This window comes from Papaver somniferum, chromosome 7, assembly GCF_003573695.1.
Source record: "Papaver somniferum cultivar HN1 chromosome 7, ASM357369v1, whole genome shotgun sequence".
NCBI lineage: Eukaryota > Viridiplantae > Streptophyta > Magnoliopsida > Ranunculales > Papaveraceae > Papaver > Papaver somniferum.
In genome coordinates this window covers 27,473,223-27,487,008 of record NC_039364.1, presented here as the reverse complement: position 1 = coordinate 27,487,008, position 13,786 = coordinate 27,473,223, and the positions used below count along the sequence as shown (strand labels likewise).

The window sequence follows — 13,786 nt, the reverse complement described above, 5'->3', positions numbered from 1 at the left end:
TGATTTTGCCATCATTACTTGCACCTACAAGACATCCAACTTACAGAAATCCCAAACCTTTTCTTCCTAAAATTCCTCCCCCTCCGTCCCTGATCCAAAGCCTAAAGTTTATTATCAAACATGAGATTTTATTTAACATTTGGTGATTTTGTAATTATCAACGACTCACAAAAAAGTAAACCAATATCAAAGGGTCTAACACATACCCTATAACAACTAATACATAATTTGGGGGCCCTAGGTCGTCGCCTAGCTGGCCTATGGCCAGCGACATCCCTGGCCATAGGCAATGCTTTTGCTAACCCTAGGAGTTTTCTATCGTTGCCTAGTTACCCGAGCGTTGATAGGTAATATGTCTTTATTTATCGGATCCGAACCCATCTTAATTCTCGAAACCATTTACGCCGATAAGGAAAGAATTTTTCTTATTTTTATATAGCCTGTTCCAGATACATATCCAGAACCAGAAATAACTTTTTAACTCCTAAAAATCATACTTTAATAGATTAGCTTAGATATAAAATTAAAGCACACTACTAAAATAAAATTGTCAATTTTTGGTGAAGCAACATATTTTTGCTTTTAACTTTTATTTTTGGTATGCAAACGCTATATAGAGTTACGGCGAATTACGATAGCCGACTTTCTTTATTTTTTCCTTTATCGGATCCAAACACACCGTAGTCGAGGTTTCAGTGTATAAAAGAATCCACAGCACCCTCGCTTAAACCCCGCTGTGTCTCAATTCTCCAACTGTGCTCCACAGCTCCACTCCTCCGTCTTCTTACTTTATTATAAAAAAACTTCCATTGGGATTTCTTCCTGAACTCAATAAAAACAACCCCATTGAACTCCGTTTCCATACCGGTAAGTTTTTCCCCTCACAATTGAATGAATAATTACTCTACGACTTAGGGTTTTTAGTTTAGTTTAACAATTCTGCTTGTTCTTTTCAGCATCTCGTATTAGGAAAACCAGAGATAGATGGCTTCGGAGACACGGATGTCGGACGAGGAAATCACGAGGCTGTTCAGAATTCGGCGTACAATAATGCAGATGTTGAATGACAGAGGTTACTTAGTTGGAGATTTTGAAATCAACGAGACAAGAGCTGAATTTCTCGCTAAATTCGGGGATAAGTTAAGAAGAGAAGACCTTGATATCAAGAAAAGCAAGAGAAACGATAATGATGATCATATATATGTTTTCTTCCCTAATAATCCCAAAGTTAACATTGATACAATGAAGATTTGCATTAAACGGATGCAGAATGATGAGGTCTATAAGGCAATTGTGGTTGCTCAACAGAATTTAACTCCCGTTGCCAAGAAATTTATCACTGAATTTTCTTCCAAGTTCCATATGGAGGTCTTCCAGGTAAACTATTGGTGAAATTTAACTCTATTATGAATTACTATTAAGAAGTTTTTGTTAGTTATTTTGATATGGTATTCCTAGAATTTACATAAATTAATACTCATGTATATGCTGCGCCTCAGCGGCTTGGGATTTTACTCGGCGCGGGGACATACACTTCGCCTAAACAACATAGGGAATTAGTAGTGAAACTATGCCAATATGTGCTTCTTCAGTTACGAGCTGTGTGGAAAACTGTTAATTGGAACACACTGACTAGCTAGTTCAATATGTGCTGTAGTGACCTAAACTTATTTTCTGAAGGACTAACTGTTAAGTCAAACAATGTCATATAATTGATACAATCACAAGACTTCTTTAGTTCATCGTTTAAGTGTAAGGTTCTATATGAATGGTTACCATAATGATCTGGTGAGCCTCGAAACATTTCTTCGAAACCCTTATTCACAACAAGGATTGAACTAGTTGGACCTCAAATAAGAAAGTTTTTGGTCTCTCGTCAACAATCTTACAGGGTGTTAGTCCTCAAGGGAGTTGGGGGAGTTGGGTGTAGTTGTGTTTTTTCCCGTTAGTCGTGAGGGAGTTCGAGGGAGTCTCTTAAAATCCCCGTTAGTCGTGGGAGAGTTTAGAAGAGTCTCCCCAACTCCCTAAAAAACCCCGTTAGTCGTGGGGGAGTTTGAAAGAAACTCTTAAACTCCCTGTTAGTGGTAAAAATTAGAATGATAGGGAGTTTGTTTTTTTTGGGGAGTTCTAGGGAGTTTATAGTGTATTTTTGCCTCACTCCAAATCTCTCAAAAAAGTAGAGATTTTGGGAGAGTTTCTCAAACTCCCTACACTCAACACACCAAACTCTCTCAAACTCCCAATACTCTCTTACACTCCCTCAAAATCCCCAAGATTCAAAATACATTAAACTCCCTCTTAATCACTGGTATTTGTTACCATATACTGAATTGCTAATAGAAGCACGGTGGAAAAGAATAAGTACTGGTTCTTGTTTTTCAATTGATCGTTAGGAATCAAAATAGGCTGGATATCATTTAGTAGCTCATAAGTTCACTTAACGTTGTACTGAAGATTCAAGAGAGGTGATGTTAAGGATTTAATCACCTTTTATTGTGATCTCGTGAAAAGAACGATTAATTAAAGTTTGCTTACAATTCTGTGGCAGGAAGCGGAGCTGCTTGTCAACATCAGTCGGCATGTTCTTGTCCCTGAACATCAACTTCTCACACCCGAAGAGAAGAAAACTTTGCTGGAGCGTTATACTCTGAAAGAAACTCAGGTTTGTGTTGATCAAATATTCCACTTTCTTACCCGTCCTTTTTTATATCATGTTCCTTCACACTTAATATCCACACACTTAGATATATCTCTGTATGTACGTATGTGTATAATAAAACAAATTAAGCGGCCATTCTGGTCTATGGAAAACATTCATCTAAAACCTCACGAAATTATCAAAGGACATTTTCATATGCATATACAACATATCAGTACTCTAATTGATTTTGTGACTGAACTTATGGCACTTTGGTTCCTCGCGAATGAAATAAATTTCTACTTATAGTATTACTTTACGGCTTCTTTTTGTGAATTATAGAATTCTTTTTCGTTCCTCTGTACCTGTCAGCCTGAATCTGTTCCCAAAAACATGTTGTACTGCTTGTTTCGGATGATTAAATGTTTTCAACCATTTTCTTTACATAATGGCCTAGTATAGAGAACAAAATGGATCCTGCGCTTACAATAATATTAACTACATAGTCATATGATGATGGAGGGTAGGAGAGAATTGTGAGAATGCTCGTAGACCGTTTGGCAGGTGATTTTTTTGGAGCCTCTGAAGTGGTCAGTGTAGGTGGAGGTGGAGGCTGGGTAGAAATGTTGAGGATGCTTAGACTTGTTACCCACTTGGTAGGTAGTTGTTTTAGACTGCTGAAGGAAGTTGTTTTAAATTGCTTGTGCGAATGAAGCATGATTGTTTATATTCGGGAGAACTGGGTTGAAGGCCTGAATAATGACAAGTGTGTTTTTCTAGTTTAAACTTAAATGGACTGCTGCAATCATACAACTGCGTGCCGAAAGGCTGGTGTCTTAAGTGAAAAAAAATGGTTGTCCCAAGGCCTAGAAAGGGAAAAGCAAAAGGACAGGAAAAGAGTGGTTAACTTGTACTTTATTAACCAATTAGGAGATTATTGCTCTTGGAATGTTTATTTAATAATATGAACACCTAATTGGTACTAAACCAATGTATATGTAATAATATGAACACCTAATCGGTACTAAACCAACCCATGGTCTGGACTGTAGAGCCTATTGAACCAACCGGCACCTGCCTGTGATTATGCCAATGGGATTCTTTTGTCTGTTTTGTGCTATTATCTGCAGTGAAATATTGTTTCAAATTCTTGTGCTATATGCTTCTTTTGATCTCATTACCTAGTTCAATCAGTACTGTTCTACTAACACATTGCTTGTCTTTTCTTGTTTTCTATCTTTTTTTACCTCGTTCTTCTTTCTTATAAGCAATTCTAATTGTTTTTTGGCTTATGATGTCAGCTACCCCGAATTCAGATTACAGATCCCATTGCTAGATATTATGGACTAAAACGTGGGCAAGTGGTGAAGATTATCAGGCCTAGTGAGACAGCAGGGAGATACGTCACATACCGATACGTTGTTTGAGTAGTTTTTAGTATTATCGAAGCTGCAGATTAGTTCTGAAAGGAAGGATTTCAAAAGGTTTTCTTAATATTGTTGATCGGGTATATCCAGGTTAGGTTTTGGGTGGACAATCTGGATTTCCAGTGGATGGATACCTAATGATGCAAGTTAATGTCAGCTTTTGTGATTTTCTAGAAAAGTAGATTTGAGATCCTTTTGATTATTTCCAATACGATTTGTGGCCTTATTGTAAATATTTTTCTCAACCTACAAGTATAGTTGCCTAGTTAAGTTTTAGTACTTTCAAAACAATACTGTGCTTGTTCTGTGATGAGTATTGATCGAAGCTAGCAAATCCATCTACTCCACTTAGATGATCCTATTTTTTTTTAATGAAAATTAGATGACTGCAGTGTGGCCGACCAAAAATTTCGAAGAAAATTGACAGAGATCAATAACAAACATCTTCTATTTTGCAACAGAAAACAAATCAAGAACGAATAATCCTAACTGTTGATTAATTTTTTATTTTCCTAAACCAATTGGTGATGGTGGATTTTTGAAATATCGCCTCCTCCCGACTGCAGAAATATGAAATAAATATGTGTGAATTCCTAACCCGAGGTCTGAATTAGGGATTCGTATTTCTACATTACATTTCGCAAGATAATTGAGAATGCGTATCCAATTAATATGCCTACAAGATTTCAGAGTTTCACTCGGCTGAACTCTCGTTATTTTATGCATGGCCATACGTATTGTCATGTATTAATCAGAGTACACTGATAATACAAATTATAGATATTCAGAATGAGCTTCTATGCCATTTTTGGATAAAAGTACTACTTGAAACACACTACCAAGTACAAAGTTGTATTGAACATCACTTCAAGTCGCAGAACTTCCACATGGCTAATGTCCCGGGACAGCATGGGCCTCGTCCCATAGCCAGGCCAACATGACCAATGTCTCATGCCAACATGACCAACGTCCCATGGCCAGGCCAAGTTGGTCGGTGTCCCAAGCCACCATTGGTCGTCCCACGCCATGACTTGGCTAGCTATGAACTTGGTCGTTCCCCACTCCACAACTTGACTAGATATCAACTTGGTCGTTCCCCGCGACACGACTTGGCTAGCTAGCAACTTGGTCGTGCCCCGAGCTACGACTTGACTAGCTATCAACTTGGTCGTTCCCCGCGCCACGACTTGGCTAGCTATCAACTTGGTCGTGCCTCGCCTCATGACTTGGCTAGCTAGCAACTTGGTCGTGCCCCGCGCCACAACTTGACTAGCTATCAACATGGTCATGCCCCGCTCCACGACTTGACTAGCTAGCAACTTGGACAACATCCCGGTCCATTGGCCAACGTCCCAAAACAACTTGGCCAGCCTCCCAGGCCATTGGCCAATGTCCCAAGACAACATTGGATGGTGTCCCGCGCCACCACGTTCCAAAACAACATTAAATGGTGTCCGACGCCACCAAACTTCCCAAGCCACCTTGGCCAACGTCCCAATCTACCTTGTCCGCCTTGGCCAACTTGGTCGCGCCTCCCAGGCCATGCGTGGCTATTGCTATGGCACCTTTTCGCATTTTTGTGGTTAGCATAATCAAAGATGCCACATACACAATTATCGTAAGCTTGCATACGATGCCATCTTACGACAAACTTCTTATTATTCACACATAACCTTGGATATGAGTTATCTCTTTAAGTTATGTCACTACGATAAGGTCTGAGCAGCTTAGGCTGATTACTCAGTCGAATACATCGTGAAAACCTAGTCAATACAAGAGATAGTTCATGATTCTACTGATTCCTAAGAGAAATCAAAACATGTTACATGGGGGAATTATTCATGGGTATTGGTCAGCATATGGCGTGGCAAACACCCCATGATAAGGAAGTAACAAGTAGTGGTGACTGTTAAGAGCAGTTAAAGGAGTGGTGGAGTAATGGAGTAATGGTTTACAGGCTTCCGGAAACTTCCCTAGCCTAATGGGTGTAACTTTACTATTACTCCATTATCTCCATCTCTCCATCTCTTCACGACTCCCACTACTTATGAGAAAACAATGAGTTTTCTCTATGACTATAAATAGGCGCATTTGCCTATTCAAGAAGATAGAATAAGCTTATCATTCTTAAGCTCTGCTTTTTTCATAGTTCGACAACCTCACACTCAACAATCCAATCACCACTGATTTCCTCAACTTTCTTTGCTTTCCCTCCCCTAATATCAACTCATCTTCTCTCTTTGTAACCAAAGCAAAACCTGACGGCTAATTTCTTGGTTTAGGCTCGTTTTGTACGATTTTGATTTTCAAATCTAAAAAGTACTTCGACAGTACATTGTTTTACCTAGGAGTAATTTTTGGGTATTAACACCAACGTTCGCCATTTTGTAACGGAAAAAAATCTTAAGAAAGTGTATATTTGTTCTTAACTATCGTTGTTTATTAATTTGAAGCAATTGAAGGTGAAATTAATCGAGTTCGATTTGGTGGAGTTTAAATATAACTAAAGCCCAAAATCTTTGATCATTTAATAAATTTTTGTATAAAATAAATTTTATATAAAAATGATCAGTATCGATAAGTTTTGATTTAATTGAATGAGACTGTATGATTTCTTAGTTAGAGTCGTTAGACCATGGTTTTTTAAGGTTTTTATGCTAAAATAATAGTTGACTACCAATTCGAGTTTTGATCGGGTTGATGATGTTTAATACCTATTGGGGTTATATTTATCTAATTATCAAATCAATTTTTGGAATGAAGGATCAATTTATATTGAATCGAATCGATTCTGTTTTAGAAAAAGCGTGGGGTAACATGACATACTATATTTAAATCTTCGTATAGAAGGTTTCCCTCCGGCCGAACAATAAAAAATGGTTAATTAAAACCTATATAACTGGAAAACAAATTAGAAACACATATATTCGTTCCTAACTAGTATTGTTTTATAACACGATTTTTTTACATCACCTTTTCAATTTTTATTGTAATTTGAAGCAACTAAAGGTTGTATTGATCCACTATTATTTGATGGAGTTTAAATATGATTAAGGATCTAAATACTTTATCATCAAGTCAATAGTAGAAAAAGATGATAAATTTCGATTCAGTTTGAATTTTACGAAATTGTAAAAAGAAATCATTTGATTAAAATGATGAAAAACAATTCGAGTTTTGATAGGATAGATGGTGTCTCGTAACGTTTGGAGGTTGTAACTTAGGGCTGTCAATGGGTCTGGTTTCTCTTGGGTATTACTGGACCAGGAAAAAACCGGTTCAGGTCATAACGGTTCTGGATCGGGGTCCTAATTTAGTGGTCACGAAATCAGACTCGATTAAAAACTTAAATACCTATCGGGTCTGAATACCCGTTCGGTCTTTGAAAATTATTATACTTTTTGATAAATTTATTTCATCTTCTTCATGTCGGCCTGAATCCATTAAATATTTATACAAAATAAGCTAAGAGAAACCCCAGAATTTTGTGTAAAATTAGCAAAAAGGAAATGTCGCATATTCTGGTACCCGACAAACAATACCCGTTAGAACTTGAAAATCTATCAGTTTGTTCTACTGGTCGAGTATCGATATTGTTAACGGGTTCAACCTTGGGAACCGGATCCGGACCCGATTCACCCGGTTCCTGTTCGGTTCTAGATAATCGGATACCCATTGACATCCCTAGTTGCAGGTTTCTAATTATCAAATTAATTTTGAAAAGAAATGATCAATTCGAATTCAGTTAGCCGACAAAAAAAAAACACGTGGAGGTCACTTACATTTTCACTTCCATAGTAATAAACATATTTAAGGACTCCCTTTAGTCGTTTAATCTCCGTACATTTAACAGATTTTTTTTTTTTCATATACTTGGGCCCACAGAAAGGAGGAAGGTCCTTTTATTTTCTATCTATCATAACTTCTGGGTTATGCGGCACCCTCCTGCTCTTACTTCAGTCGACTAATTTCCATACAAGAGACTAAACCTCACACAATAGTTGCCAAATTTTGTAGGTTAAAAATAGTAAGGAGGTAGTCCAAGTCACTGCGAGTACTATCCCTTTTCCTAGTAGAGAAAAATATTAGAAGATCCTTTCAAATACTGCTTTCTTTCATTTACTATATAGCTCTCTTGTTCTCTTTTATTTCATACTGACACATTGTCTCTATTTCCCTTCAGTACCAAACTGTCATTTTTTTTCGGGAATTTGATAAAGTGACCCAGTTTTGAATTAGGATAAATAAAGTGCCTCCGTTTTTTTGCACTTTTCTAAACTGTCCCGTTTTTTTTTAAATAACGCTTTCCATCCCGTTAAATGCGAGGTGTCAGTTATCTCATCTATTAAAAAGTCATATTTACCCCTGAACTATGTCGTGAACCATGAACTCTAACCATGAATCGTAACCCTGAACCGTGAACCCTGAACTATGAACCCTAAACCCATAACCCTGAACCCTCAACTATATCGTGAACCATGAACCCTGAACCATGAACCTTGGACTATGAACCATGAATCCTGAACTATGAACCTTAAACCCCTAACCCTGAATCCATGAACCGAGCTCGACGAACCTGAAAAATGAAGTAGAAGATAAACGTGACAAGTAAAGGGTAAATAAGTAAAAAAATAAATGAAAAACTAAATTAGATGGAAAAGTTAACAGTGGGAGCAGTTTTGAAAAGTTAAACGAAACGGGAGCAACTTATTAAACCGGAAATTAAAAATGGGGCAGTTTATCAATATTTCCTTTCTTTTCTCATAAGCCATCGTTCACTCCCAAGTCAATATTTCTTTTGCTAATCTACTCTTTTCTTTTTCCCCCTCTTGTTTTTAGACCTTAACTTAGGCTGGACCAAGTCCCCCTATCGGGCCAAGCCAAGTACCAAAGTCCTTGGTTTTTGTGTGATCTAGGGCCCACAAACCAAATAATAATCATTTGGTCTGGGTAACCAATTTTCATGTAACAACAATCATTCATGGCCCTATTACCATGACAAGAATAGTCATGGAAAAGATATTTCTACATACATTGTACGGTTGATGGGCATAACCCTATATATACATTTGTTACATAACTCGGAAAGTAAAGAAAGATATACAAGATAAACATGCTATAAAGACATATATAACAATGGAAACAATATGATAAAAAATCAGGAAATAATACAACATGTAATATTTTGAACTGCGAGAACTCAAGTGTATATGCATATATGTATACCGTGATACGAGAACTAGAAAAATTAGCTTCATTTTATGTTGATATTTCATTTGATCACCTGACTAACCTCTATAGGCACATGTATGGTGATGTTTTCCATTGCAGGTACCCGGTTTGCAGTCAAAGGATCCTATGCAGACGGAGTAATTGATCTAGAGGCAGGGGAATGCATGGCAGTGCTGGAGGCTCTAAGATGGATTAAGGAGCAAAACATTCTAGAGATTAATCTCAAAGTTGATGCTGAAGTTGTTGTACGCAGTCCATAACATCTAACATTCTACAAGTCAGATGGGAAAACTATCATCTCATTAGGAGTATTAAAAGTTTAAATGAATTCTTTTAAATTTTGTAAAATCTCTCATGTTAGAAGAGATTACAATGATGTCGCTAATCTGATTTCAATGCGAGTTAGAAGACATAAACTCACTTTAGAAGAATACATGGATTTCTCTCCATGAGTTAAGTCTGTTTTACAAAGGCACTTTGTGCCTGAAACCTTTTAATTAATAAGATTTCCGGTTTATCTAAAAAAAGAACTAGAAAAATTAATACTGACCAAGACGACATTATCTTTAGATGTGAGGGCAAGTATATCAACACAATTTACAACTCCACCGCAACATACTTTAACCTGTGATTTAATTGTGTCGGCCATTTCATACCCGCATATTGATCTTGTGTTCGGTCTTGTATTCTTCTCACTAGTGAATGTTGTTGTGTTGTCCAACAAAATTGAAGTATCACGACCCTAATAAGCAATGTTAATCAACCATTAGTATTAATACAATTATATGCATGTACAATATGAATAATTATAATTGAGTGATATTTATTTTAAATCCAGGATCAGTATTTGTCAATATTTTAATTTTTCGATAGAAAAAGAATAATAAAAAAAAGAATACCATCTGTTCGGGCAGATTTTGAGAAGATGAAAACTAAATAAAAAACAAGAAACATGAAAAGAAAAATAAATAAACAGATTTGATCCCATTTTTTAAGTTACTTTTTCTTCTATAATACCTTGGTATGGTTTAGAATAAATAGGCATAGGCATTGTTTCTTTATAATGTACACGAAAAAGAACGATACATAAATAATGCATAAATTGCAACATTACCTATTGTACTTTTAGATTTAAAATGCAAAACACTCATAAAATAGGCAGAACAACTTCAAAAAAATTGATTAGAATTATAAATTTGGTTTTCATTTTTTTTATAATGTAGTTGTCTAAGTCTTTTCTTTCTTTTTGATTGGAAAAAATTTGTATTAAAAATTAGCTTAATACATTGTTTGAGTAATTTTCAAATCATCCAACAAGAAAACTGGCAGAGAAAATCATTAGGATTTCATTATGTCATTTCAAGCATATTTAGTTAGAGTGTCGGCATAAGAGTTGCATCTCTTTTGACTAAACTACAAATCAATTCCCTCACTAATTTAGTTTAAAAATCCAATCTCGAATTCAACTAGAAGTTATCTACCAAGCATTACTAGTAGAGTCGTTGATGGCAGCTACTATGTTTTTATTTTTTCTCTAAGTGTAGTTTTTGAATTCCCTTCTCGATTGCCCATTCAATTGCTTCAAGAGCAACTACATCCTCTTCCTGCTCATCCTCATCCAAGGTTTGTTGCTGTTTTTGCTGCTTCAAAATTTCCTGCAATTTTTTTTGAACTAGGCATATTCCCACAAGATTAGTATTGGAGAGGCATCGAAATTTATTTTTTCAAAATTAAAATTTGAAGGCTTCCAAGTTTCCTTTATATTGGTCTGAATATGTTGTCTTGTGTCAGACTTCAAAAGGAATTGAAAATGAGAGACTCGAAAATGAGAGACTCTCATTTAAAAATCTTTGTATTTACTTTAGTTACCAATTCAATAGGATTTACTTGCAGTATACCAAAAATAACATCACATTAGTGTTTCCAAACTACCATGTGTTTCAAAACTTTCCACATGGAAAGACATACAAATTTAAGAGATTATTGATGAGCAGCATCACTGAAATCTTCATCAGTAAATCAAGTTGAAAACCATTGCTCAAAGACATAATGACTAACTATTGAAAACAAATTGTTAGTAAGAACAAATTAACCATATCATGTAGTTTAGAAGAATCTCATCAAATAGATGTTATACGGTTTCACATGAGTATTTACATAGGAAAAAAAGTAGTCTCTATTTGGTGAATATGCTTATCAATTCTTTGTCGGGTAGGAAGAAAATTGTGGACACATTTCCATACGAAATGTACTTTAGGTGACAGATTAAGACTTAGGTGTCAGATTAAGACTCCAAAGTCTTTTCCAAGGTGAAATATTATTCATACCTAAAATATTATTGACATGCTCACTGTTCAATATATTATTATATACATATTTAACTAAAATTAACCCGTTTATAATGGCATTCCATCTTTAACTTACCACTGCCATAAACGGGGAGTCTCATGTTACAGATTTTTCAAACAATTTCACTATGAAAAATGGCGTTTAGAAGACTAACATCCCATCACTTCGTATTTGTATCAATCAATTTATTAAAAGTCTGTAAATTTCTTGAGAAAAATGAGATGGAAAGTACCCATCATGGCTAGGAACCTAAAAATATTTTCATATGTTAATGTTCTCACCCGTCCCAACTTCCCAAGAATAAGTTTTCCCCGCCATCTTCATTCTCTGACTAATACATTTCCAAACCCATAAACCATTAGTGAAAATTTCATCATTAATGCTTTGGAAAATTAGAAGCAATTTGAGATCTCTTTATTAGGTCTTATTTAACTTCTATTTGAGTTCTTTTCTTCATGTAGTTAGCTCTATCATGAAAATAACCTGTATTTCTGTCACCATATTTAGAAGTATCATCCTTATCCCCTCGAGTCTTTGACTCCAAAATCATGTTGCACATTAGACTATTAATCAAGTTTATGCTTAAGACTATCAATCTTATTATCATACCGATCTATCACACCTTGAGAATGTATGTTTTCGAGATGCATGTTGTTATCCCTAATCTGAGTTTGTATATGGCCAAAAGAGTGCATATTCCAGTTTCTTAAATCATACTTCATATTTTGCAGATATGTTTTATACTTAAAGGCATGAAAGCCAGAAATCTAGCATTGCCGAAATTGCTCAACAATTTTGCTTGCGCCTAGGGTCTCTTATCCAACACTGATTAAATTTAATAATTTTTTGTTAGGTGTAAAATCCCTAGTTGTAGTGAGAAGTATAGGGCTACGATCACTAGCTATAGAAGCTAAGTGAAAGACATGGAAACTCGAAAATAGATTGAACCAGTCTACATTTCTTAAAGCTCTATCTAATCTTTCAAGAAAAAGAGCATTACCATGTCTCTTATTAGACCACATGAAAAGGTTACCTGTAAATAGTACTGAAAAAGCGGGGGTCTAACAACACCACCCAATATTTCGCTTAGCAATTTGTATGGACAAACTTCAATATATTTTTTATGAGAATCAACTAGACAGTTAGACTCAATCAATAAAAAGATATATCAAAGAGTTTATATCTCAATATCTCGATTTGATCTTTACTCAAGTAAATGGAAATCTGCGAGTCTTTATCAAAGAGAGATAACTTGGACGTTACCAAAGACCAATGTCCAAGGATCAATCAATATCAATCAACAACCAAAGGTTGGATTTTCAATTGATGATCTTTAACGCGCAACCTGTATTATTTCATTTATATAAAAAATATAATGCGGAAAAGAAATAACACAGACACCAAAAGTTTTGTTAACGAGGAAACCGCAAATGCAGAAAAACCCCGGGACCTAGTCCAGATTGAATACACACTGTATTAAGCCGCTACAAACACTAGCCTACTCCAAGCTAACTTCAGACTGGACTATAGTTGAACCCCAATCAGTCTCCCACTAATTCACGGTACAGTTGTACTCCTACGCCTCTGATCCCAGCAGGATACTGCGCACTTGATTCCCTTAGCTGATCTCACCCACAACTAAGAGTTGTTGCAACACAAAATCGCAGACTTGATAATAAACAAATCTGTCTCACACAGAAAAGTCTATCAAAGGATAAATCTATCTCCCATAGAAAAACGCTAGGTTTTGTTCCTTCTTAAGATATAAAATCAAGGTGAACAGGAACCAATTGATAATCCGGTCTTATATTCCCGAAGAACAGCCTATATTAATCAATCACCTCTCAACAATCCTTCTTGACTACACAAGCGGTTTGTCGAGGAATCACAAACAGTGAGATAAAGATGTTTGTGACTTCTTTATCTTGCCTATCGGAGAACTCTCACGATCTCAAGCCAATCAAAGATTGTACTCCTATGATAGAAGATGCAAGATCAGATCACACAACTACGATAAAAGTAATATCGGTCTGGCTTCACAATCCCAATGAAGCCTTTAAGTCGTTAACCTGATTTTAGAGAAGAAAACCAAAGGTTAAAGGAGAATCGACTCTAGCGAGCGCACTAGTATCACACAGAC

The 13,786-nt window shown here is 36.0% G+C and overlaps 1 protein-coding gene across 1 annotated transcript; it reads left to right on the top strand.

Moving 5' to 3' along the window:
- Positions 1 to 686: 686 nt before the first annotated feature.
- LOC113300618 (DNA-directed RNA polymerases II and IV subunit 5A-like) lies at positions 687 to 4,403 on the top strand. The gene is made up of 4 exons (XM_026549823.1): positions 687 to 867; positions 957 to 1,377; positions 2,549 to 2,662; positions 3,940 to 4,403. The coding sequence occupies exons 2-4, from the start codon at positions 985 to 987 to the stop codon at positions 4,063 to 4,065; spliced, it is 633 nt and encodes a 210-aa protein (XP_026405608.1). The 5' UTR covers positions 687 to 867; positions 957 to 984; the 3' UTR covers positions 4,066 to 4,403.
- Positions 4,404 to 13,786: the final 9,383 nt, after the last annotated feature.